The sequence below is a fragment of the Myotis lucifugus genome, unplaced genomic scaffold, assembly GCF_000147115.1.
Source record: "Myotis lucifugus unplaced genomic scaffold, Myoluc2.0 scaffold_70, whole genome shotgun sequence".
Taxonomy (NCBI): Eukaryota; Metazoa; Chordata; class Mammalia; order Chiroptera; family Vespertilionidae; genus Myotis; species Myotis lucifugus.
In genome coordinates this window covers 1124706-1148463 of record NW_005871118.1, presented here as the reverse complement: position 1 = coordinate 1148463, position 23758 = coordinate 1124706, and the positions used below count along the sequence as shown (strand labels likewise).

Below are 23758 nucleotides of genomic sequence, written 5' to 3'. Positions count from 1 at the left end.
TAAATCTCCTAGAATACAACTGAAACCTAGAAATACAACTGAAACAAACATTCTTTCAACTCTCTGCTTGCCCATCCTCCAGCTACAGCCCCTCCCTTTCTTTTACTTCCTTTATAGCCAAATTTTATTTTATTTTATTTTATATTTTATTGATTTTTTACAGAGAGGAAGGGAGAGGGATAGAGAGTTAGAAACATCGATGAGAGAGAAACATCGATCAGCTGCCTCCTGCACACCCCATACCAGGGATGTGCCCGCAACCAAGGTACATGCCCTTGACCGGAATCGAACCCGGGACCCTTCAGTCCGCAGGCCTACGCTCTATCCACTGAGCCAAACCAGCTAGGGCTATAGCCAAATTTTAAAAAGAGATGGAGTGTCCACTTCTCCCCCCATTCTCTCCTGAGCCTACTCCAGGCAGGCTTTGCCCACGCTGTGCAGGGGAGACAGTGTGATAAGCTCCCATTGACTTCCCACCGCCCGAATCAAATGGTTAATCCTCAGTCCTCATCTCACTCGACTTTCCATCCGCTTTTGATACAGTCAGTTGATTCTCATCCTTAAAACACTTTTTCTGTCTCCAACCTCTAACGTTATAAGTGTTCCAGGGCTCAATCCTTACGTAACTTCTTTTCTTTTCTATGTAACACTCATTCTCTGTGATGGCCGGTCTCATGGCCTAAAAAAACACCTACCGTGTGACAAGTCCAGCCCCGACCCTTTCCTGTTCTGTGACTCTTATGTACAGATGACTACATATCCTCTACTTGGACATAGAATTTAGTATGCCCCAAATCAAGCTAGTTTCTCCCTAATTCTGTTTTTCCTGTAGTCTTCTCCAATCAGTTAATGAAATCTCTCTTTCCAGTTACTCAGGCCAAGATCCTACAAATCACCCTCAACTTTTCTCACCCTCTGCTGTCCATACCCAACCCATCAGCAAATACTATCAGTCTGTCTTCAGAACATATCCTCAATCCAAGTGTCTCGCCACATGCACTGCCACCCCCTGGCCCAGGCTCCCGCCAGGCCGTGCCTGGATTATTGCAATGCTTTACTGGCTGTCCTGCTTCCACCTTCGCGTCTGTACAATCTGTTCTCAACAGAGCAGCCAGAATGATCCTATTGTAAGTCAGATCATGTCACTCCTCAGCTAACGTCGCATAATGAGGGGGGGGGGAGCGAGGGAGGGAGAGAGAGAGAGAGAGAGAGAGATCTTCTAACAGCCTCCGGGCCGGACATGAACTGGCCCCTCCTGGCCCGCTCCCCCTCACCGTTCCCACCACACTGGCTTCGCTGATCTCTCTCTAACCCATCGGCCACACCAGGAAGTCCTCTTCACTGTCGGAGCAGGGCCCTCTCTCACTTCTCTGGGCCTCTGCTCCAGCGTCACTTCTGCTCAACTCCGAAGGGCCCTCCTTTAGACTATACTTAATTTTTCTCCACAGCACTCACCACCATTTGATACATCTTTGCTTGTTCATCCGTTCACTGTCTTCCCTCACTAGAATTCATCTCCCTATGGGCAGCTGCACTGTGTTTTCTGTCCTCTGCTATATCCATCCCCTGGCCCATTGCAAGCATTCGCATATTTATTGAATGAGTGAAATGCAATTAAAACTCTTGCTGTGAAATTGGAAACTCACATTAATTTAGTCTAAGCACACTGCATTTGGTTTTATCTCTCGTGGCACAAGTTAATTTTCCATTTCTCTTACCCACTGCTTCACACTGCTGAGCTGTGCCATGTAGTAGTGTAAGAACTGCGTTGTCTTTTCCCACATCACGTAAGAGCTGCCAAGAAAAGCTAAGTCCCAGATGGGTCTGAGCGAGGGATCAATATGTCCATGACTGTCTGAGAACACACACACACACAAATTATATTAAGCATTTTGGGAACAAAACTTCAGAAATTTCAGCAATTAAATAAGGGCTTAGTCATATCAGTCATCTCTCTCACAGCAGGACCTTGAGCAATATTTGTTTTACGTGCTTCAAGTCAAGTTGCTATAAGACAGTTTCATGGCTATGTGCTGTACTATATAAATGCAAAAGAAGAGCTATAATGATACTCAGTTAATCTAACATCTTTTAGTTGAGAAGCCTTTCCTAATGAGATCAAAACATCTCTCAGTGATCTTCGCCACATAACCTGGTTTGGGGTCTACTGTCATTATAGTCATAGAAAGCTCTCTGCCGATCTGCCTGATGTCTTTGTCCATTTCTGATAAACGCATTGGCAACATTTCTATCACTTTTTAACACATCAATCAGGTGGGTTTTTCCTGTGGCATTGTTTTTGTACCTGCAATCTTTTTAATTCAGCAAACATTTGCCAAAAAACTCTACTTAATATCAGACACCGCTAGAGGGAGGGATACAGTGATTAATAAAGGACCTCTTGTGACGTTTAGGAACTCACATTTTAGCAAGTAATTTGTGTGATAACTGTTCGTGGACTTGTGAGATGAAAACCCATTAGCAGAGAAGATAAATTAGTTACACTGAACACAGTGACTAATAAGGAAATTTGAAAGTATAAATGCTGGTGGCCCTGCCCTAGAACCCAAAGAAGGACTTCACCTCAGTCCTTTCCTTCGTCTGCAGTATACTTGGGCTCCTCTAATAGAAGCTTATGGATTCATTAGAAAAGGTGAAATTTTTACACATAATAAAATCCAGACAACTCTTTCAGGGGGAAAACAATGTGGAACAAGGATATCCTGAAGGGGATTTGATGGTCTCACATCAATGGTAGAGAAACTGCTCTATGATGGCCCAGAACTGTGGATGGATTAACTGCTTAGGAGAACCCGCTGAGATTGGAACTGGCTACTCCATGGATATCTCCATGGTTTTTATTCACTTCGTCTAAAGCCAAACTCTTTTTTTCCGTTCTAAGTAGATAATTTTATATACATGGACAGGCTATAAACAGCACCATTAAATGTCTCTGCTGAATTGGAAGTGACAAGAGAACTTGTAAATTTTGTGGATGAAAAGGTACATTCTGTTAAAAAAATTTTTTTGATGCTTTATAGTAGCCACATTGAGTTGGCTTGTTATCGAACGACCCTTGTGGGCATACAGGCTTTATTAACTGAACAAGAACCAATTAACCTGCACTAACAAGTGTCCAAAATCTAGTGATATTGTGGCAAATCTTCAAAGAAGAGGTCCTATACATTTTCTAAAATTTGTGTTTTAAGGCGGATATATAAAACCCTATTTCCCCAACTAATAATAAATAACTATATAAAGTATTTGCCATTAGCCCATATATTTCAGGCAGTGCTAAATATAAGCAAATTCTATAACATGGGATTTGAGTTGCTCCTCACAATTATTTGGAACAGGGTTTCATCTAAATCATCAGAGAGCTACAATAGGAGTTATCTGAGCTTCTGAACTTGAGGAACATGAGTATCCAAGCCCACCTCGGGTTTTAAGAACATTGACGGGGCACAGACAGCTCAGGAATGGAGACCGTGGGCCCCCACGTTGAGGCGGATCTGTCCCGGTCTCCGAGCGAACAAGTGAGCTGTGACAGGCGGTGGGAAGGGAAGTGCTGCAGCACTGGTCAGATGTCAAGCTTAATACCCCAGTGCAGATCCAGAGGTGACTCTTGTGGTTTGGAAATTGAATTTGCCGGTAAGAGCTGAGCGTCCATGCTGCCCGCACCCTGCTGAGAGCCAGAACAGATGGGCTCTGCTCCACGCCGCTGAGTCACTCAGGGCAGAGGGCAAGTCTCTTATTAGAGATGCACCGCTGCCCATTTAGCTCTCGCTCTAAAATAAGATCAACTCGATTCCTCTGCGGCCCCCCAAGAAGGCCCCACGACGGTCAGCTCGCTCAGCCCTGGGGCGGACGGCTGCGATGGGCACAGTGCAGGCCCTGGATGGGGTCACCTCGAGTTTCCAAAGCCACCACCAGAAACTGCTAGCAATGTCACTTCAGGTTCTAGACTCTCCCTGGAAAAGTGCACCCCTACATGTGTGTCCTGTTGCAAAGACTTCTACCCATTCCTTGGAGAGGCACCTCTTGCCTTGCCCAGGTCCCGGAGAGCACAGATCCTACATTGTACTGGAGGTGAAGAACAGGAAAATGTACTTCTGAGTTTTGTTTAAATAACAAGGTGTGCCACATTTTATAGTTGGATTAAAGTGCCATTTGGGGTATAAAAACTTAAATGATCATTCTTTTTTAAGACAATAATTTCATGCATTCCTGGACAGAGACATTCCAGATCAGCTGGTCCATACCAGGTATGCTGATGACATCCAAGGGGTCTTTGAGCTGCTTCATGTGCTTGTAGAGCAGGTAATCCTCTTGCTGTCTTTTGCTCTTCTCCATGAACCGCGTACAGGTGACATTGATGGTGGGCCTGGGTTTCTCATTCTTGAAAAACACTTGAGCGGAACAGTTCCCCAAACGTTCCTCGCCTTCCTGAAATAAAGAGTTTGGAATTAAATAGCTTGGTTCCTTCTCCTCACCACCCCAATACACAAACATACAAAACTGAGAAGTTCCTTGTACATGGCAGGTATTACTGGCTCAACAGATGTAGTGGCATTTGCTTTATAGAGAATGATTTTTGTGCTCATAGCTGAACACAATTGTCCTTCATTCTTTGCTGTCATTTAAACTCCTGCTTTCTGCCTGGCCAGTGTGGCTCAGTGGTTGAGAGTCGACCCACGAACCAAGAGCTCGCCGGTTCAATTCTGGGTCGGAGCACATGCCCAGGTTTCAGGCTTGATCCCCAGCAGGGGGCATGCAGAAGGCAGCCGATAGATGATGTTTCTTTCTCGTGGATGTTTCTCTCTCTCTGTCCCTCTTCCTTCCTCTCTCTAAAAATCCATTAAAAAATAAAATGATGCCCTTACAAAACAACGCTGGGCCTGTCCCAGAGAAACACCACCCATGCCCATGAGTACTGCCTGCTCAAGCCTCGAGGAGAGCGGGCGCTTTACTCTGCTGTGGACCAACATGTCGAGCTGGATCTCCAGCTTTCTAACTGGAACCCGAAGGTGAAGCTGGTTCCTATGAATAAAAATGGCCACATCTTCATGCTGCCCTATGAACTCGGTCTTGTTCCAATTTTACAGATGAAGATACTGCAGTTTAAAGAGGAAGCTACTGCATGTCACGCCAGGAAGTGGTGAGCCACGGCTCCAGCTCATGTCTGTCTTGCAAAGCCCTGGCTCTGTACTAACTCTATGTCCATTCACATCTAATGCAGATGAAGTGGAGGCAGAGGTCACCCAAATGGGACTAATCCAACTACCCGGGTGACCTAGCTGTGCCTGCCTGCATTCACATGTAAATGTGCACGTGCTGAGCATTCTGGGATCACCCTAATGTTCCACCCAGAGACAGCTGGGGCGGGAGAGGGGGTGCTTCAAGGGCACTCAGGCGTCTGACTCATTTCACCCTTTTGCAAAGGTCACACAGTCCATAACCCCACGTCAAAAGCCAGGGAGCCTAGTCCCAGAAAAATCCCATCGACACGGCCTGGAATTTGAGGAAGTTCCCGGGCCTCTAGCCATGGCCCCACTCACACCCATTCGTGGGCCCCGAGGTAAGAACTGTCACAGTGTGGTTGGTTAAGCTGTTGAATTCTTTCACGTTTTCAGTCCTTTAAACTGGTGGAGTTTCAAATGGCAACAACAACCAAAAATAAACTTAAAAAGAAAAAAAGCCCCCAAGGAAACAAACTGTTATTAAAACAGATCTGCTTATGGGCTTCCAGCGGGCAACTGTTCCTCCGTGAGCTGTGAACCAGAGGAGATGCCTGTGGTGCGTGAAAATCCTGATAAATAGTGCAACGTGGAGAAAGAGGTGGCGGGCGACAGGAAGAGGATTACCAAAGGCAGAACACAGGCCGGCACACAGTCTGCTTTGATGTCAAAGCCATTTCCAAGGAAGAGAGAAAACCAGGTATCACCCCTTTTTGTTTTCCTCTCCTCTCTCTACCCCCAGAACAGCGCCACAGAATCAAAGCCGTTGTCTGGAGATGAAAGACTCCTCACCCCCTGACATGGACACTTCAATTAGCGAGCTGTGCTCGTCAGAGACACATATTGTTGATCAAAAATAATCTAGTAATTGTTCCCCTTTCGCTTTAATCCAATGCTTTCAGTTTGCAGCTCTAGAAATGAAAGGCATCTTCCTTAAGCTTTAAGAAACATTTTAATTCTTAGGTTAATTAGCAACGTGGGAGTATATTGTTGTCTTGTTAGGGCTTGTTTCTGAATACTGGCAGCGTTGTTCCAGAAGCATCGGGCTGGGGGGTCACGGCTGTGCCCCCTGAGCCCCCAGCTCTGCCACCCAAGACCCTTCAATGCTGGCCGCCTCCTGCTCTTCCCTGGCTGCTTCCACTCAGCACCACGGAGAGGGGATTTTGGCCTCCACCCTGCTGCTGCCTCCCAGCCTCGCCCAGCGCATGGAGGTTCGTCTGGTCTAGTGTCTGTATGTTCTCTGTTTACTCTCTTCTTGGGAACAGGGAAAAGGGAAAAGGAATTGGCAAACCCTGGCTGCCTGGTCAGATGTGGGGGCTACTGACGCCTGTGGCAAGCACTGGTACCGCGCTGCGTCTCACAGGAAGCCTCTATGTAAGGCAGCTTCTGGAGCTGGCCGCGCGCTCTGCTGCTCTGCTAACGAGAAATGTCACCAGCTGACGGGCAGAGGAACAGGTTGGCATTTGAGAGTGAGTCATTCGGAGGCCTCTGAGGTGCTAGGGAGGGTACCAGAGGGAGCTGTGAAACTCCTTCCCGGGCCGAGGAAGGAGGGGGGTGCTGTGTGGACTGCTGTACACAGCCCCCCAGAAGGCCGTGACGTGGCAGGAGTGGAATCGAGGTCCTGCCTAGCTCTGCTCCTCCATTCTTGAAAACAAAGGCAGAAAAAAACCCACCTCTGCGTCACTATGTGTTAGTATTCTTACTCAGAAAAATAAATTCATACAAGTTGCTAATGAGGTACCAGTTCAGATAGAGTATCGGCTTCAAGGACTGAAGCATCCCAGGTTTGATTCCAGTCAAGGGCATGTACTTGGGGGGGTGGGGGTGGAGGTTCCCCAGCCCTGGTCGGCCTGTGTAGGGGGCAACCAATTGATGTGCCTCTTTCACATCGATGTTTCTCTCTCTCTCTCTCTCTCTCTCTCTCTCTCTCTCTCTCTCTCTCCCCCCCCCCCCCACTCTAATAAGCAATGGAAAATATCCTGACAGCAGCTTACCTCTGGGTTGTAGTGCTCTGTGGTGAACTCCAGGTCAACTTGACATTCCTTCTTTGAATTAATCTGAAATATAGAAACTGACTCTTAGCCGGTGGAAGCTCTGCTAACATCTGCATACCCCAAACTCACACTCCTGGGATAACATGGCACAGAAATGGTTGCTGTCACAGTCGTACCTGAATAATATGGGTATTTTTTTAGGAGAAAAGATCTCGTATTTTGGTCCGATCATGCCATGTTGCCTGCTAGCTCACACCCACTCACAAGAGGGAGGATGAGAAAGGGGAACAGTTGCATGGAGGCTGGAGGTTGGCTGTATGAGAGCAGCTGCAGGAGAGTAGATGTGTGTGCAGGGCTGTGCAGGGAGGACCTTCGTCCCCCACCTCAGTGCCCGTCCACGCCCTGCCTGGGCCCAGGGCTGCCACTGAGGGAGACAGACCGCTCTCCCTCCTCTGCTCCTGGTCGAACAGGTGTACCCAGTAATAAATCATGGTTTTCAGGTGGTGATAACCGAAGAAATGGAGTGGTGGGGGCAGAGTGACTACTTTTACTATCATAAGGTGGTGTGGAGGAGAGGCTGTTCCATGGCACAGCCATTGCCAGACCAACGAGCTAGATCAGGGCCAGAACAGAGAGTGTCTCCCTAAATCCCTCAGAGACCGTCTGATGGACCCTCCCCCTGTGCCCCCCGCGTGCTGGTCCCTGCCCCGGGCAAGCAGGTAAAGCAGTTTCCGTTCTCTGACACCGGCACCCCACCCATCCTGCCCTGCTCCATATAATTCTTTAGGCCCAAGACTTGCCTCGAATGTAAATTTCCTTTAACAGACTTAACTGGCAGACTGGACTGGCCTGCCCTTTCTTCAGTGTTTCCCAGCCTTCCTTACAGAGGTAGGTTTTCCGTCTCAGGGCTTTTCCCTGTGTCTGTGTATACCAACAGGTGGTCGAGGAAGGTGTCTGGGAGGAGATGATACATCAGCTGCGATCCAGGGGACAGAGGGAGCCAGCCACACCCATACTCAGGTGTGGCAGAGGGAGCTACCAGTGGGTCGGAGGTGGGACAGGATGAATTCCCGCCATTGGACCCGACCTCAGCTGTTAGGGCCTTTCCTTCTCTTGCAGCTTCCACAAGCAGACATACTTCTACACTTTGGACATGCATGTTGAGCCTTTTTAAACTTTTGAATTGATCCCAATGCATATTTTTAGAGTCTATATGCCCAGACCATTAAAGCAATTTAAACTGTTTAGGAGACCTTTATATTGTTTGCCATCATCTTTTTTTCTTTTTTCTTTTTTCTTTTCAGAGAGCTGCCTCCTGCATGCCCCACACTAGGGATCAAGCCCACAAGCCGGGCATGTGCCCTGACCAGGAATCAAACTGTGACCTCCTGGTTCATAGGTTGATGCTCAACCACTGAGCCATGCCGGCCGGACACCATCATCTATTTTTGTTTCTATCATTTTTTAGTGCGAAATGATCATTCAGTAAAAGGAGAATTTTCTAGAGAAGAGAGAAGTTTGTGCTGCGTGGAGCTGAGGTTATTTCACATAATCTCGATTAAGTTAATTCTGGAAACATCCATTTCCTTTGGCTCATCCCAGGAACATAATAACCAATCAGGGTTATCTTATCTTAACTAGACCAGATAGCATCCCTTACTGTTGTAGTTTCTTAAAAGATCCCGGGAAACTGGAGAATAGAGGGATAGGATCCTGTGGCAGGTATTTGTGTAAAGAACATGTAAACACATGAGTGTATCTATCAATGTTTCTGGGGGGAGGGGAGCACCAGCGCCCAGGAGTAATTTGCTTAGGACTCATTTTCAATCTTAAAACAAGTTCCAGTGTAAACTGAAACATTTTTACCTCAATTTACAAAATTCATAAACATCTGTCTTCTCACTCATTCGCTGTTTGCCTGCTCCTGTGGCAGGCACCCAGGAGATGTAACATCCAGGCCAGTCTTACCAGTACCTGCTTCTTGAGTGGACACGCGGTGTAGCTAGCTCATCAGTGTGGCCGAGGGCAGCCTACAAGCAGGCTTTCTAGGGCAGGTGAGGCCTCAACTAATTCTCTAAGAAGCAGGTGCTGTCCAGGCAAAAGCGTGGGAATGGAGTTGCGGACGAAAAGGGGGTTCTACGGAAGTAACTTCACAGGGAGATCTGATCATAGATTCCTAACTGGGCAGGTCATGCACCAGGCCTGTCACTTCTTTAGTGAAAGGTTTTAAGCCATTTAAGGTGTGCGTCTAGGTTAACACACCTTTGAGATGCCAGAAGCAATAGCCCTGGAAGGGGATACTACCCCTCGAAGGGGATACTACACAGGAGTCAGGGATGCCCCTCAGGCTGCTAGTGGGGTGAGTGGGGTCAGGGCCATTCCTGAGAAGAGGAGGAGGAAGCCGAGTTGGCAGGTGCAATCTTTGGTGCAGGGAGACATCGCAGCCACCCCAGAGGCAGCTGAGTGTATAGAAGTAGATTCAGGAGGAGCCACTGAATCTGATGCCATCGCCCAGGGAAGACGTGCACAGGGAGAACTCTGAGGACTAGCGACAGTCACATCAGGACTTAACGGGCTCGCCCACCTGAGGCCTCGCAGTGCTGACAAGCAAGATCTGATCAGACATTCCTGACTGGGCAGGTCATGGTGAGGACCCGCCCCAGGCACGTAACATTTTTAGTAAAAGGCTTATCTTTGCATAGCTTTTTGGAAGGATGGATGCGTATCCTGTGTGGGGGAGACCGGGTGGCGGAGCCTGAGAGCTATTTGCCTCGCCGATTTGATTTCCTTACTTTGTTTTAATTAGGCTTCTTAAAAGCGTCTACATTTTGTTCAAAATAAGATGTTTATATTTTTGATGGTCACTTATCAAGATGCAGCCCTTTTATCTCCCCCTGAGGCCTCTCCTCTCTCCCTTCCTCTGAGTCACAAGTTCCCCAGAGGCTGCTTGGCTGATCTGAGATAAATGGCATCTGGGCCTCAGCCTTCGGGCCTTCATCAAGGACACTGTCTGTGCAAAGTGTCTCCTGCTCCGGTTTCTTTAGGATTGTGCTCCGTGTGGGTTAAAGTTATTCTGCCATAAAGAGGTCTTTGTTGTCCAACATCCGCCCTAGGATGTGTTGGGTGTCTCCCTGTTGGGAGCCTGTGCGAGGTGCAGAGTCCAGGGAACACAACGGAAAGCCCCGCCCCTGGGCGGTGAGGTCCGGAGGAGGACTTAGGGCCCATCACTGTGGAACCTGACTGTGGGTGATATGAACGGTCCCCGGAGAACTGATCCAGCCTCGGGATGGGGACGTGAGCTGAACTTTTGAGCTAAACACTGAAGATGAAAAAGGCATTGCCATGGGGGCTGGGGGCTGGGAGCTGGGGGCTGGGGGCTGGGGGGAGGGGAGCTGGGAAATCATTCAGCACAGAAGGAGCAGATGGCTGAAGGCGGGAGGAGCAGCCAGGGGGCCAAGGACGGGCTCAGGAAGAGGCAGGAGCGGCCCCTGCAGGCTCCAGCGAGGGTTTATGCTTAGAGAAATGGAAAGCCCTGGGAAGCATTGTGAAAAGATTCCTCTGAGATGGAAGGCGAGAGCTGGTGCTGCAGGGAGGAGGTGTCCAGTGTCAGTGCAGGGACTGCAGGGGGCCAGGTGACCAAGGTGAACCAAGGTGGGGACTGGAAATGGACAGAAGCATGTGGTGGGCAGACAGGAGTCCTACTAGGATGTAAACACAGTTTTGTAATTCAAGATCAGAAATGATCGCTAGAATGCACGTTTCCTATCAGGACATTATTAAACCAACCACATTTAAAGGATGCTTGTATTACAGAAGGCCAGCCAGCCTGCCGGGCCAGCGGGGACCACCGTGAGCACTGCACGGGTCTCTATGCCAAAAGCTCTGAAGGCCAGCTCAGCCCCATGAGCAACTGGAGAAACGCAATGAAGGAAGCAGTGAGGTGCCCCTGCACAATGAGCAGACCGCAATGAATTAGAAAGTGGACAGGGCCAGTCGTTTGCCAGAATGGGGGAGATTGCTCCTGCGTGGCTGGTGGGAGGGTGCCCAGAGGCAGCCTGAGGGGGGGGGGCAGTCTGGCCCACTGGGTCAAATCTAGTTACCTACACCCTACGAATTGGCTACCCCACTTCTGGTTATGTCTCCATGGAAACTGGCACAGGGCCTCCTAAGGGCCTCACAGGAGGATGCTCCTGGAGGCAAATGTGTGTGTGGTGGGAAGGTGGAGGCAATCTGGTGTCCCCTCCTGGGGGTAGGGGAGGGCAAGTAAACTGGGGGTGCCTGCCATGGAGTGCCATGCAAACTAGCCACACATATGGTAACACAGATAGACCCTAAATGCTGTGCTTGAAAACAGAAACAACAAAATGCATGGCATACATATCATGTACAAACATTTTTTAAATGAAAGTTTGCACACAAACCAACAATATCTTTTCTAAGAGCACTTACACACAGAATAATACACATAAGACCGTTTCTAGTGGTTGCCTCTGGGAGGTTGGGATGAACGAAAAGAGGCACAAAAGAGAATAAATACACAAACACAAACGGAACCAAAAAGTCGCTCCCTCCACTTTGTACCTGGACCACAAGCACACCACCAGGCTTTAAAAAAGATAGGAAGTCCCCGACCTGCGTGGCTCAGTGGTTGAGCGTGGGCCTCTGAACCAGGAGATCCCAGTCAGGGCACATGTCTGGGTTGTGGGTTTGATTCCCAGTGTGCAGGAGGCAGCCGATCAATGATTCTCTCTCATCACTGATGTTTCTCTCTCTCTCTCCCTGTCCCCCTCCCTTCCTATCTCTAAAGTCAATAAAAATATATTGGGGGGGGAGATAGAAAGTCATTTAACAGCATATTAAGTCCAAAGGAACTCCTATGGATGTCCCCTCCCCATATCTTAAACTTGGGTCTTTGTTTTTTATGTTGCTTCATTAGATTTGAGGAGTACAGTAAACTGCCCACTGTGTGTTGGCTTCCAACCTAGAAGCTCAAGGTCAGGTGGTCCTCCCTCTGTGGCTTGTACACCAGTTGCTACAGCCACATGGTGCAAATCTATTATTAAAAAACAAAAGCTAATCAGACATTTTTTGCAAGAGCGGACCTGGCGCTGGGGGAAGGGGCCAGCGGCTGGCTCCTGAGGGAAGGAGCGTTCCTGGAGCAGCGATCACAGCCCCAGTCCCTTCATCCCCGCTGCCAGGACTGCCCATCTGGGAAACAGATTAGGAGGTTCCACAGCCCTTTCTTAGAGCACAGCCGGAGGCCAGCACATTGCTCTAATATTTTCCAGAATTAAGGCTCTTTATATAAAGGAAAACTCGGCAAACAAAGCAAATGACCATGAGACTGGATACCCTGAAGGGAGGAATGAGCAGCTCTTTGCCACAGATTTCTTTTTTTTTTTAAATATATTTTATTGATTTTTTACAGAGAGGAAGGGAGAGGGATAGAGAGTTAGAAACATCGATGAGAGAGAAACATCGATCAGCTGCCTCTTGCACACTCCCCACTGGGGATGTGCCCGCAACCAAGGTACATGCCCTTGAGCGGAATCGAACCTGGGACCCTTGAATCCGCAGGCCGACGCTCTATCCACTGAACCAAACCGGTTAAGGCCACAGATTTCTTTTTAATTAAAGTCCTCCCTGCTTATCTGAGGGGATACCATCCAAGACCCCCAGTGGATACATGGGACCCCATATATATAAGTTATTTCTATACATGCCTACCTACCTACCTACAATAACGTTTAATTTGTAAATTAGGCACAGGGAGAAATTAGCACCAGTAACTAATAATAGGGGGAGAGATCAACCAAAGGACTTGTATGCATGCATATAAGCCTAAGACAACAGGTGGGGGGGTGAGGGCATGAGTGTGGGGGGGATTGGGGAGGTGATGGGGGGATGAGGACACATATGTAATACCTTAATCAATAAAGAAATTTAAAAAGCTAATAATAATAAAATAGAACAATGTACTGTAATAAGAGTTATGTGAATGTGGCCGCTCCCTCCCTCCTTCTCTCCTAAAATATCTGATAACGGCGGTGGCTGCTGAGTGACTGGCAGCAGTGTATACAGCTAAAGGATGATTCATGCCTGGGGCAGAGATTTCATCACGCTACTCAGAATAGCACTCCATTTAAACTTATGAATTGTTTATGTCTGGAATTTTCCATTTAGTATTTTCGGACCAGCGTTGACTGCAGGTAACTGACACGGGGGGAGCAGCACTGGGGGCGGGGGGGGGGTCCTGCTGTCTGCAGAAGAGGGGACTCAGGCACTGTCCCCAGGACTAAATGCTGGACAACCAGGGACCTTTAACGACATGGTTTAGGTTCAGACCTGGTTTTTGTCTTTTATTTATCTTTTTAGGTTTCTTGTTTTCCTTGCTGCCACTGGCCATGAGTAAGGGCAGAATCCAGCCCTCCCCCTCGAGTACCTCCCACCCCCCAGGCCTCACCACAGGCTCCTTAGGGGAGCGATCAGCACTTTGATTGGGGGCTTTGCTTGCAGTCAGCTTGGAGGTTGGGGAGGAGACAGGCCATTCATTTCCTTTTTGAGAAAGTGTATCAGGAATGCCTTCAAAGGACTGAACTCGTGTGTGTGTGTGTGTGTGTGTGTGTGTGTGTGTGTGTGTGTGTACTTTCTTTGGTAGAAAAAAAAATGGCCCTCAAGTCCTTATCAAATCAATACCAAACACTTATTCACTGCTTGTGCGTAAAGCATCCCGCTAGCCACTGGGTGGGAATCATGATAAAAGCAATAACAGTTGAGCTCTCCCACATCCACACGTGGTTCTTACACGGTACCCGTGTGTCACTCATTACATCACCAGGGCCCTTGGGGGTAAAGACTGTTGCTATCCTTGTTTTTTTCTTTTTCTTAGAGCAGCGGTTCTCAACCTGTGGGTCGCGACCCCTTTGGGGGTTAAACGACCCTTTCACAGGGGTCGCCTAAGACCATCGGAAAACACATATAATTACATATTGTTTTTGTGATTAATCACTATGCTTTAATTATGTTCAATTTGTAACAATGAAAATACATCCTGCATATCAGATATTTACATTACGATTCATAACAGTAGCAATATTACAGTTATGAAGTAGCAACGAAAATAATTTTATGGTTGGGGGTCACCACAACATGAGGAACTGTATTAAAGGGTCGCGGCATTAGGAAGGTTGAGAACCACTGTCTTAGAGGGAATGGAAGGGAGGGAGGAGGAGGAGGAGGAGAGAGAAACACATGGATTGGTTGCCTCCCTCCGGCACCCCAACTGGGGCTGGGAATCGAACCTGCAACCCAGGTATGTGCTCCTGACTGGGAATCCAACCCATGACTCCTCCGTGCCCAGGTAGACACTTTATCCATTGAGCCATACCGGCCAGGGCACTATCCTCATTTTAAGGATGAAGAAACGGAAGCATTTGCCCAGTCACAGAGCTAGTGGTGAGGAAGCCAGGCCCCGGGCTGCCACTCTCCCGCCTCAGGGAGGGCAGAGAAAAAGCTGCCTGGGAGGTGGTGTGTGTGTGTGTGTGTGTGTGTGTGTGTGCGCGCGCTCGGGCGAGGGGGGTGGTGCTGCCTGGGAGGTGGTGTGCCTGTGCGTAGACAAGACCCCCCCAAGCTGCTGGAAGGGAGGCAGCCAGGCAGGGCATGGTTCTGTCTATGAGTTTCCTAGGGCAGCCGTAACAAAGCCCCACAGACTGGGAGCCTTAAACACAACAGAAATGGGTTCTCCATTTCGGAGACTAAGTCCAACATCAAGGTGTGGTCAGGCCGTGCTCCCTGTGAGCCTGGGTAGAATCCCCCCCACCCTCCCCAGCTTCTGGTGGTGCCCTCAGTCCTTGGCTTGTGGCTGCCTCCCCCAATCCCAGCTTCTGACTCTACCTTCCCCGGGCCTCACAAGGACAGTCATAGGATGGGGCCCATGCCAAGCACCTTTGGTCTTATCAGGATCCCTTCTGCAAACACTATTTTCCAGGTCATATTTGCCACATGGGGGTTAGGACTTCACCCTGTCTTTTTGGAGGACACAACTCAACCCACAGCGGCATGGAAACGGAGATGCTCTGCGAGGAGGAAGGAGTCCCTGGCCGCACCCTTTCAGGCGAGGAATGCAGGAACAGGAGCCGGTGCGGTGGACAAGGCTGAGGCCAGCAGAGAGGAAGGGGGGCCTTCAGCACAAGGTGAGCAGCCAGGTTGAGGAGATGAGCGTTAGCGGAGGGGTAGACTCGCAGTCGAGGTCACGATGGTGGGTGGGGGCCAGGCCAGAGAAGGTCTCCTGCAGGGACTTGGGTCTCAAACTTGAGCTGCAACAGGATCTCCTGGCGGCTAGAACTGTGTGCTGCAAGGTCTGGTTCCGTGAACCTGGGTGGCGCCTGGGAACGTGCATTTTAACCCGTCCCAGGGGCGGCAGCTGCTGCTGGTCCAAGCACCTCACGTGGAGGAATTCTCTCTGGATGCTGACACTGAGGCCCTAAGGATGCGGTAGGAAGTGGGGAGTCACTCCAGTGACGGTCACGGTCACGAATGCAGCCGGGTGCGGACAGGGCCATGCGTTCTCTCCAAACGCCGGAGGGCATCATGAGGACTAAATTAAGTGGAGGAACCTGATCTCAAAGTTGGGTGCCCTGGAGTCTCTGGGAAGCCAGGTCCTGGCGCCTTAGAGCAGTGGTTCTCAACCTTGGCTGCCCATTAGAATCACTTGGGAATCTTTTTAAAATCCTGATTTCTGGGCCTCATCCTCTGGAAATTCTGTTTCTTTGTTATGGGGTGGGGGGGCCACAACAGCCGTCTTCCCTATAAAGACATTTGCATGCGCACGGGGACAGTACATCTGCGCATTCCAGCAGCAACGCCACAAAGTCGGGCCTACTGTCAGCAGGAGGCTGTTCCCTGGAACACACAGAGCTTTGTTCTCATGTGAATGGATCAGAGATCATCCCTCCAGCGCCTGTCGGGACTGTATTTGTATTAGATAAGATACACTGTTTGTTTAAGTAACAATAAACCCAAGGAACGTGAGGAGGGATGGAGAAAGGTGCTGTTTATTCCAAGAGCACATTGTAGAAACGTAACACCCCTTGTCAAGTGACTCCAAACCTCGGAGCAAAGGGAACAGCTGGGAGGGTGCCCCAGAAGCCTGGCTGTCCGCTGTGGAGGGAGCCACAAAAGGCTGGCAGTCTCCCCTGACACGATTCTGCTGGAAGCGACTCTGCAGACAGAAGCGCTGTGCTGTGGGGAGATGCTGTCCCTTGTTTTTCTGCCTTTGGGTGCTAAGCAGGGCCCCACCATGTTGCCTCAGAGCTGGTGGTGACAACTTCAAATTCACGTTTGCAGGTTGGGGTGGGCGGTGGGCGTTCAAGAGCTCCCAGGTGACGCCCATCTCCCCTCCTGCGCACACTGGGCCTCCCTGGCCCAACAGACTCGCTTCTAAATGTCCCCTTCGGCCCCCACAGCTGGGAAGAACACATAAATGTCGCGTCCTTCCAGGGAGAGCGAACTTCGTCATTTGATAAGGTTAGCTTTATGAGTCAGGCTTAGTTGGAGACGAGTAAACAGCTCATTTGTGGATAAAAACTGCTGTGCTGTTCTTAGGTTCCGGACAGAGCGAGTGTCGGTGTATTACATTATAGCCCAGAATTATCTTACTGCATCTCCCCTCTCTCGGGCACCAGACAGAGCGAACGTAGTGTACGCAGCGGAAGTTGGCGACTTTCAGATCAGGGCCCGTCTGGGGTTCCCAGAAGATGTTGCACAAGGACACGTGGCTCCAGCAGGTTAAGGTGCAGAGAGAGAGAGATGCTACCCCAAGTATCCATCTTTGTTTTGCCAATTGTGGGTGCCAGACCTTGACCCTTAGACAGGAGTCAGAGTGGGAATGGCCACAGGCAGTGTTCTCTGCTTCGCCTCCAGCTCAGGGTGGGGCTAAGGAGGGCAGTCTGGTTGCAAGAGGGATGTGAGGAGTGGAGTCTCCCTCCCTCCTCCAGTAGGGCAGGAATGGTTCGGCCTGGCCTGGCCTCCTGTTCCAGGTGTCCAATGGTCCCAGCACCCTTCCAGCTACCTTTGCTTTCATTTTTCATTTTAAAATATTTTTAAATCTTTTTTAAAATACATATTTTTATTGATTTCAGAGAGGAAGGGGAAGGGAGAGAGACAAACATCAACAATGAGAATCATTGATTGGCTGCCTCCCACAGGCCTCACACTGGGGATCGAGCCTGCAACCCAGGCATGTGCCCTTGACCGGAATCGAACCTGGGACCCTTCAATCTGCAGGCTGACGCTCTATCCACTGAGCCACGCCGGCCGGGCCATTTTAAAATATTTAATATTTGTCTCTTGCAGGGCCCTATGCTAGCTAGTGCCGTGGAGGAGATAAAGAGCCATACTGCCTTCCGCCCTGCAGAAGCAGACACACGCGCAGAGCGGAAATAAATTGGCTGTTGAGGAGCAAGCAGAAAGCAGCCCCCGCCAACAACAGGGTGTGAAGGACAGGCACTGTCAGAGGGAAGGAGATCACCTGGGTTGCAGAGCTCAGCCTGGCAAGAGGTGGAGCAAGAGCTGCCAATCCTTCCCTTGTCCAGCAGTATTCCTGCATGAGCTCAGCCCCTGGGAGCTGGGTGTGGTAGGCTGACCATCACCCCCAAAGGTGCCCACAGCCTAATCCCCGGGTTCATGTGAGTGTTACTTTACATGGCAAAGGGCGCCTGGCCGTGTGATGGGCAGAGTATCCAGGGTCCTTACAGGAAGGAGTCGGTGGGGTTGCATTCCAGGGACGCTTCGCTGCTGGCTTTGAAGATGGGGGATGGGGCCATGAGCCTAGGTGTGCAGGTGGCCTTTAGAAGCTGGAGAAGGCAAGGAAGTGGATCTCGTCTAGAGTCTCCAGAAAGAGTGATGTCCTTCCAAAACCTTGATCTTAGCACAGTGAGATCCATTTTGGAATTCTGACCAGAATTATATGAGAATAAATACATGCTTCCTTTCACCTATCAAGTTTGAAGTAGGTGAAATTTGTTACAGCAGTGAAGCTATACAGATACACAATTATGTGTGATCATAAATGTCCTGTTCTGGGTGGGCACGTCCCCTTGGGACCATCATGGAATCGCATGCATCTGTACACAGCGATGGTACCAGACCCCCTTTCATAACTTGGCTTTACTGAGTAGAGACATCCCAAACAACCACAAGCAACCCAGCATGGAGAGCTGCTGTGGCTACTACCCAACCACTGTGGGTCCAGCTCTGCAAAAACCTCTTCAACTCGGGCGCCATCGCAAAGGCAAATAAATGTCAAGGCCACATAAATCTCTAGGGTGAATCGTTGCCAATATGCTGAGATCAGGGGTCAGGCTGGATTTGGGAGTGTGTGTGTGTGTGTTTGTGTGTGTTTGACATTCCATGTCTAGTTAATCTCAGTCATTCTGGGGCTGAGTGTTTACATTTGCTCTTCAGCAGAACAACTTGGGCCCTTTGAGGGAGAGTGTGCAGCCAAGCCCGCCTCCCGGTGGTTAAATTCACAACCTACTGCCAGTGGACTTTATGTGGGGCCACGACTAACGCTCTGATCACATGCATCCTTGCCTATGACACCACATGTGGCAAGACAAGTGGGAACGTTGCAGGCTGGTAAAGAACGTTTGTGGTTCAAACACAATTTCTTACCAGCTGGTTAAAGGCATCCAGGAGCAGTTGGCCCGGGCGACCGGGGCAAAGAGCCAAGGAGGCCAAGGCCAAAATTCAGGCCCCAGGGCCAGGTGGCCTGTCCTACCACAAGCTGGACTCGGACTCTGCAGTCAGGGCCTGCAGTCCAGGGGGGTGCTGTGGCCGGAGGCAGGAGGCGGGGCGGAGGCCATGGTGCACCAGCGCTGCGCCAGCAGGAGCAGGGCCAGGGGCGGAAGAAGGGCCAGTGCCTCGCCGTTCTGTGCTTTTAGGATTAGAAGCCTGTGTTCCTCTCGCAACCCCACCCCCACTCTTGCTCTTTCATGAGGTCTGTAAAAGCACTTAGGAACCTTCCTTGCATGAAAGTAAAAATTATTTCACTTCAGTATTTTATTACTGATCTTCCCCCCCTCCATTTTCATTGTGGCCTGTTTCACTCTCCAGTTTTTCCTTAATGTGTTGCTTTCCTATTCTTGTGAACAATCATCTCTGAATTATCGACATTAATGGAGAGAAGACTTGAAGGAGAGCAGTAATTAGATGAATTATGCGGTGCTGTAGTGCTTTCTAGATGGAAAGGCGATAAAGGAAGGTTTTTCTTAGCAGGGTAGGTGGTCACCTAACTGCCTGTGGCTCAGATGACAGACTCCTGTCTGCCGACGGCCACAGGGACAGGCGTCCACAGGAATCGGGACGAGCCCAGCCTGCCTGCACTGGGGCCGCCTGATGCTCGACCAAAGCCATTTGTTTTGCTCCCAAACTTGCTTAAGGTGGGTGTACTTATAATCTCATTGCATAGTTAAATGTTATATAAACTGGCGAAGAGAGGGCAGCAAAAAAGATGCCATGTCCATGAAATCCAAGTTAAACGCTGTATAGAAGGAATTGATAAAGTTGAGTCTCTCAAACTCTTGCTGTTGAATTGGGTGTGGGTGAGTCAAGATTGGGCAAGAAAAGGGAAAGAAAAGTAGAGGACTAAGCACTGTAATCTTTGCATGTGCTCCCTCCACGGTGAGTAAACAACACAAACCACAGATCCTCCTGGGTGTGTCTTCTTGCTATAAAGACTACAATTCAATAGCCATAGCCCTACACCCAAAGACAGGCGGTACCTTTACATTCATATGGATTTTAATTTAAATTAAGGAAGCAATTAAGGTATGTGCGTAACTTTCCACCACACTTTGGTTGTTTCAATTATGTTTCTAACTACAGATCTGGTCCAGGCCAGAGGGCCTTCATTCACCTTGAGTGACCCAGCCCCAAACACCAGCTGATTCCCGAATGGGTTGATGGAACGAAGTGTGTGCACACAGAGCTCTCAGCCCGCCCCTCTCCACGTCAGGAAAGGGCTGGCCTCTCGCGGGCTGCTCCGGCTGGGACCAGTGGCCCTAGGACTTGCTGAGTGGCCAGAGGAGAGAGTAGTGGGGAGTGGGGCTGACCTAGGACACCCCAAGTAGCACCACTCACAATCGCCCACCGTTGACTCTGAGGCTGTGCCATGTGATATCACAAAAGTAGCAGCTTCCCTGGTCATGGAAGACGAGGGGAAGGCCAGGAAGGAGATGGCAGCAGGCGGGGGCAGCGAGGGAACAGAACCCAGGGTCTGTGACTTCTCCCTCTATTAGTAAACAAAGCAAAACAGAAGGCTCACTTGCTCTTCACCAGTTAGCACTGATTTCTTAATACTTAGTTGTGGTTACTTCCACAGCCATTACTACATTTCACCACTAGAGGGCAACAGTGTGTCTATAATGAGGGATTTTTGCAGAACCAAGCAATCACTTAGCATCAGGGCATTTTGGAGCTGGGAGAGATCTTAATCATTTGGTTCACTGGCTTTCAATTTTGTTCAGCTGAGAAACCCATAGAAAGAACCACATTCTTCAGCCCCATGAACCAGGAGGTCACGGTTCGATTCCTGGTCAGGGCACATGCCTGGGTTGCGGGCTCCATCCCTGGGGGGGGAGGGGGGGCAGGGGGGAGGGGGAAGCCGATCAATGATTCCCTCTTATCATTAATGTTTCTATCTCTTTCTCCCTTCCTCTCTGAAATAATATATATAACCGCATTCTTCATAATGACCTAGTTCATACATATATATTCGAAACATTTTGAGGTACTACTTACATATTTCTTCAATATACCCTAATAGTTGGTATTCCAAACGATCGCAATAAAAACAAACAAAAACCACACAAAACAACTGTGACCTACTAAACTGATTCCATAACCCACTAGTGGGCCATTCGTTTGAGAACTCTGACTTGGCCCCAGCCTCTGGTCTTACAAAGGGACGTGCTGACCCCGATGATGGAGAGGGATCCCTCCAGCTGTATTTTCACCCAACCAGCCACCTGCTCACCCTGGGGTCAGTCCTGGATGCACCACAGACATTGTGCAGCAACGGAGCACTCACTCTGAAAATGCACTTGCTAGGTCTGATCAAATAATTGAATCAATACCCCCTCCCCTAGGAACCAACCTTTAGACCACTTCACAATGGACATTCCACTTGCCTAGACCACAACCCACTTGCTAAGACCATTATCTCTCCCATCGGACTGCCCAGAATATGGACCTGCACAGAGAATTCTCCGCCCAGAAAAGCCCGCCAAAAGCCCTTTAAAAACTTCTGACTCCTGTCACTGGGCACTGGAGCCATCCAGGCTCAGCCACCTGGTCTGCGGATGATTGAATAATAAATTCGTAATCCCTCACCCTTCTGGCCTCGTGCATTCCTCCTTTGGTGACCTAACAGCACTGACTGGGTAAAGAATGCAAACCTGAGTTTTGGGGCCCTACCATTTTCACTTATCAATGCCATGAAGCAGAAAATCCTAAATCGCTGCATTGGAAGCTTCATGAGGGTGGGGTCGCTGTTCCTCACTAAGGCAGCCGAGTGACTGCTAAACTGAGTGAATCTCAGAGCCTTCCTAATGATCCCACCCCGATCTGGGTTAGGGCCATACTTACTAGCTAGCCCAGAGCCTGGCACATAGTAAGTGCTCAATAAATGAATGGATGAATGGACTGTCCCTCAGCATAATGGTAACTAACCTTTTCATACTTTACAATTGGTGCTCAGATCACCTTATACGGCTCTTAAGAGTAACTGGCACGGTGGGCAGAACATGGATTATTTCCATTCCAAATGGAAAAATAGCCGAAGACTCATAGGACCTTCTCTGTAGATTGTGTGGCTCATTGGAGGCACAGCAAGGGGCAGGAATGTGGGTTCCCTACAGTACCTCACCTGCTGCTCCCCCACTCACTCTCGGCCACCTCTTCTGCTACTGCCACCCCCAAGGATCCTGGCATGCTGTTGTCACAAGTTGAAGACACAGCCTGCCCCAGGCTGCCTTGATCACCCTGGAGGTGGGCCCTCTTTAGTGGTGATATTTGGAGGAGGCAGAAAAATGGAGGAAAATAATTCACTAAATTCCTGGGAGAAACTGAAACCACTTTAGCTTCTAGAGATTCTTGGCACTGAAGTCCCTAAAGACACCTGAGCTTGGTTTTCTGTAGGGCATCCTCCCTGCTGGTAACCCGGGAGCTGGTATCAGGAACGCCCTCTTGGGGAGGTGCCTGCTCTCTCCCACTTTGATACTAAGTTCTAAGGCTCTGAGTACTCACTCATCTGTTGGGCTAGTAAAACAACTTTTTTTTTCCCCTTCCCAAGACAGCAAGGATTTTTAAAACGGGTGACACGAATAGGTTGCCTTTTCCTAGAAACGATTTGACTTCATCATTCAATACATGTAGCCACTCTCGCTGCAGAATTAAGTCTTTGTGGAACCAGGGCTGAGCCTCCAGATGGCCTTCCCTGCCCCTGTGTCTGGCACCAGTTCGAGAACAATCTTCAACTAAAATTCTACTGCCCCGCTTTAAAACTCTACCCATTTACACACCACACTCAAGCCTAGATTCTCTGAGCCCGAGTCTGCAGGCTCTGTGGAATATTTGAGAATCAGTGGGAAGAGAAGGGTTACTTTGGGGGGCCAGACTCAGGGTAGTTCTGTAACTTCGTAATCTTCTTGATGAAGAGAACAATGGAGCGCCACAGACAGCACGAAGCTACAGCCAGTGCCTGGTAATCAGCAACCCAACAACCAGCTGTAACGTTCTCATTCATCCTGTTCACGTGGAAAACAGCCCCGGTTCGCTCACTCCCATCAGATTAACGCAGACGCCGAATCACCAAGGTTCCTTCCCAGGAAGATGGGTAAACTCCAACCACATCCCGGAGCCTTTGCCTGGTGGCCCGCAATCGTCAAACCAGTCTGTCCGCGGCCAGGCGTGAGTATTGGCTTAGAATTTGGAAATCCCGCCCAGGGCTTCTGCTGGAGCCACTGGGTGCCGCGCCCGCCGTGGCCACCCCAACACTTGGGCCACCCCAAGTCTTGCCTTTTGGGTCGGTTCCTCAGTTTCCCCAGACACCTCGCCCAGGTGTAGGAGACGCCCGGTGGAAAATGAATGGCCTCGCAAATGAAAGAACCAATCAGTTTTCCGCGGACTCTGAGCTCCGACGCGCGCCTTCCGCGCCTGGATACCTCGGGGGCGCCCAGGTGCCCCCCTAGCCCCGGTCGCGGACCCGCCGCCAGGCGGACAGGCGCGCGCGCCCAGGCGTCACCACCCACCCGGTGCGTGGCGCTCCCGCACTCACCCACGCGCGGCCCTGCTGAACGGCGGCCAGCACTCGCAGGGCGCTGGGCGAGCCCGCGCGGAAGTTGAAGAAGTGCAGCGCCGCGCGCGCCGCCTGCTGCAGCAGCCCGTGCGGGAGCTCGGAGTCCCGCTGCCACGCGGAGTCCTGGGGACCCTCGGGTGCCGCCGCCGAGCCCTGAGGACCCTCGGAGC

The 23758-nt window shown here is 49.9% G+C and overlaps 1 protein-coding gene across 1 annotated transcript in view; it reads right to left on the bottom strand.

Annotated features, from left to right (window-relative positions):
• RARRES1 (retinoic acid receptor responder 1) overlaps positions 1–23758 on the bottom strand; it is a 33483-nt gene that overhangs the window by 6000 nt on the left and 3725 nt on the right. Inside the window, exons 2-5 of the mRNA XM_006090338.3 lie at positions 23568–23741; positions 7232–7294; positions 4263–4446; positions 1719–1855 (exon numbers count right to left, since the gene is read on the bottom strand). Coding sequence (XP_006090400.2) covers positions 1719–1855; positions 4263–4446; positions 7232–7294; positions 23568–23741 — 558 coding nt within the window. The remainder of the gene's footprint in view (positions 1–1718; positions 1856–4262; positions 4447–7231; positions 7295–23567; positions 23742–23758) is intronic.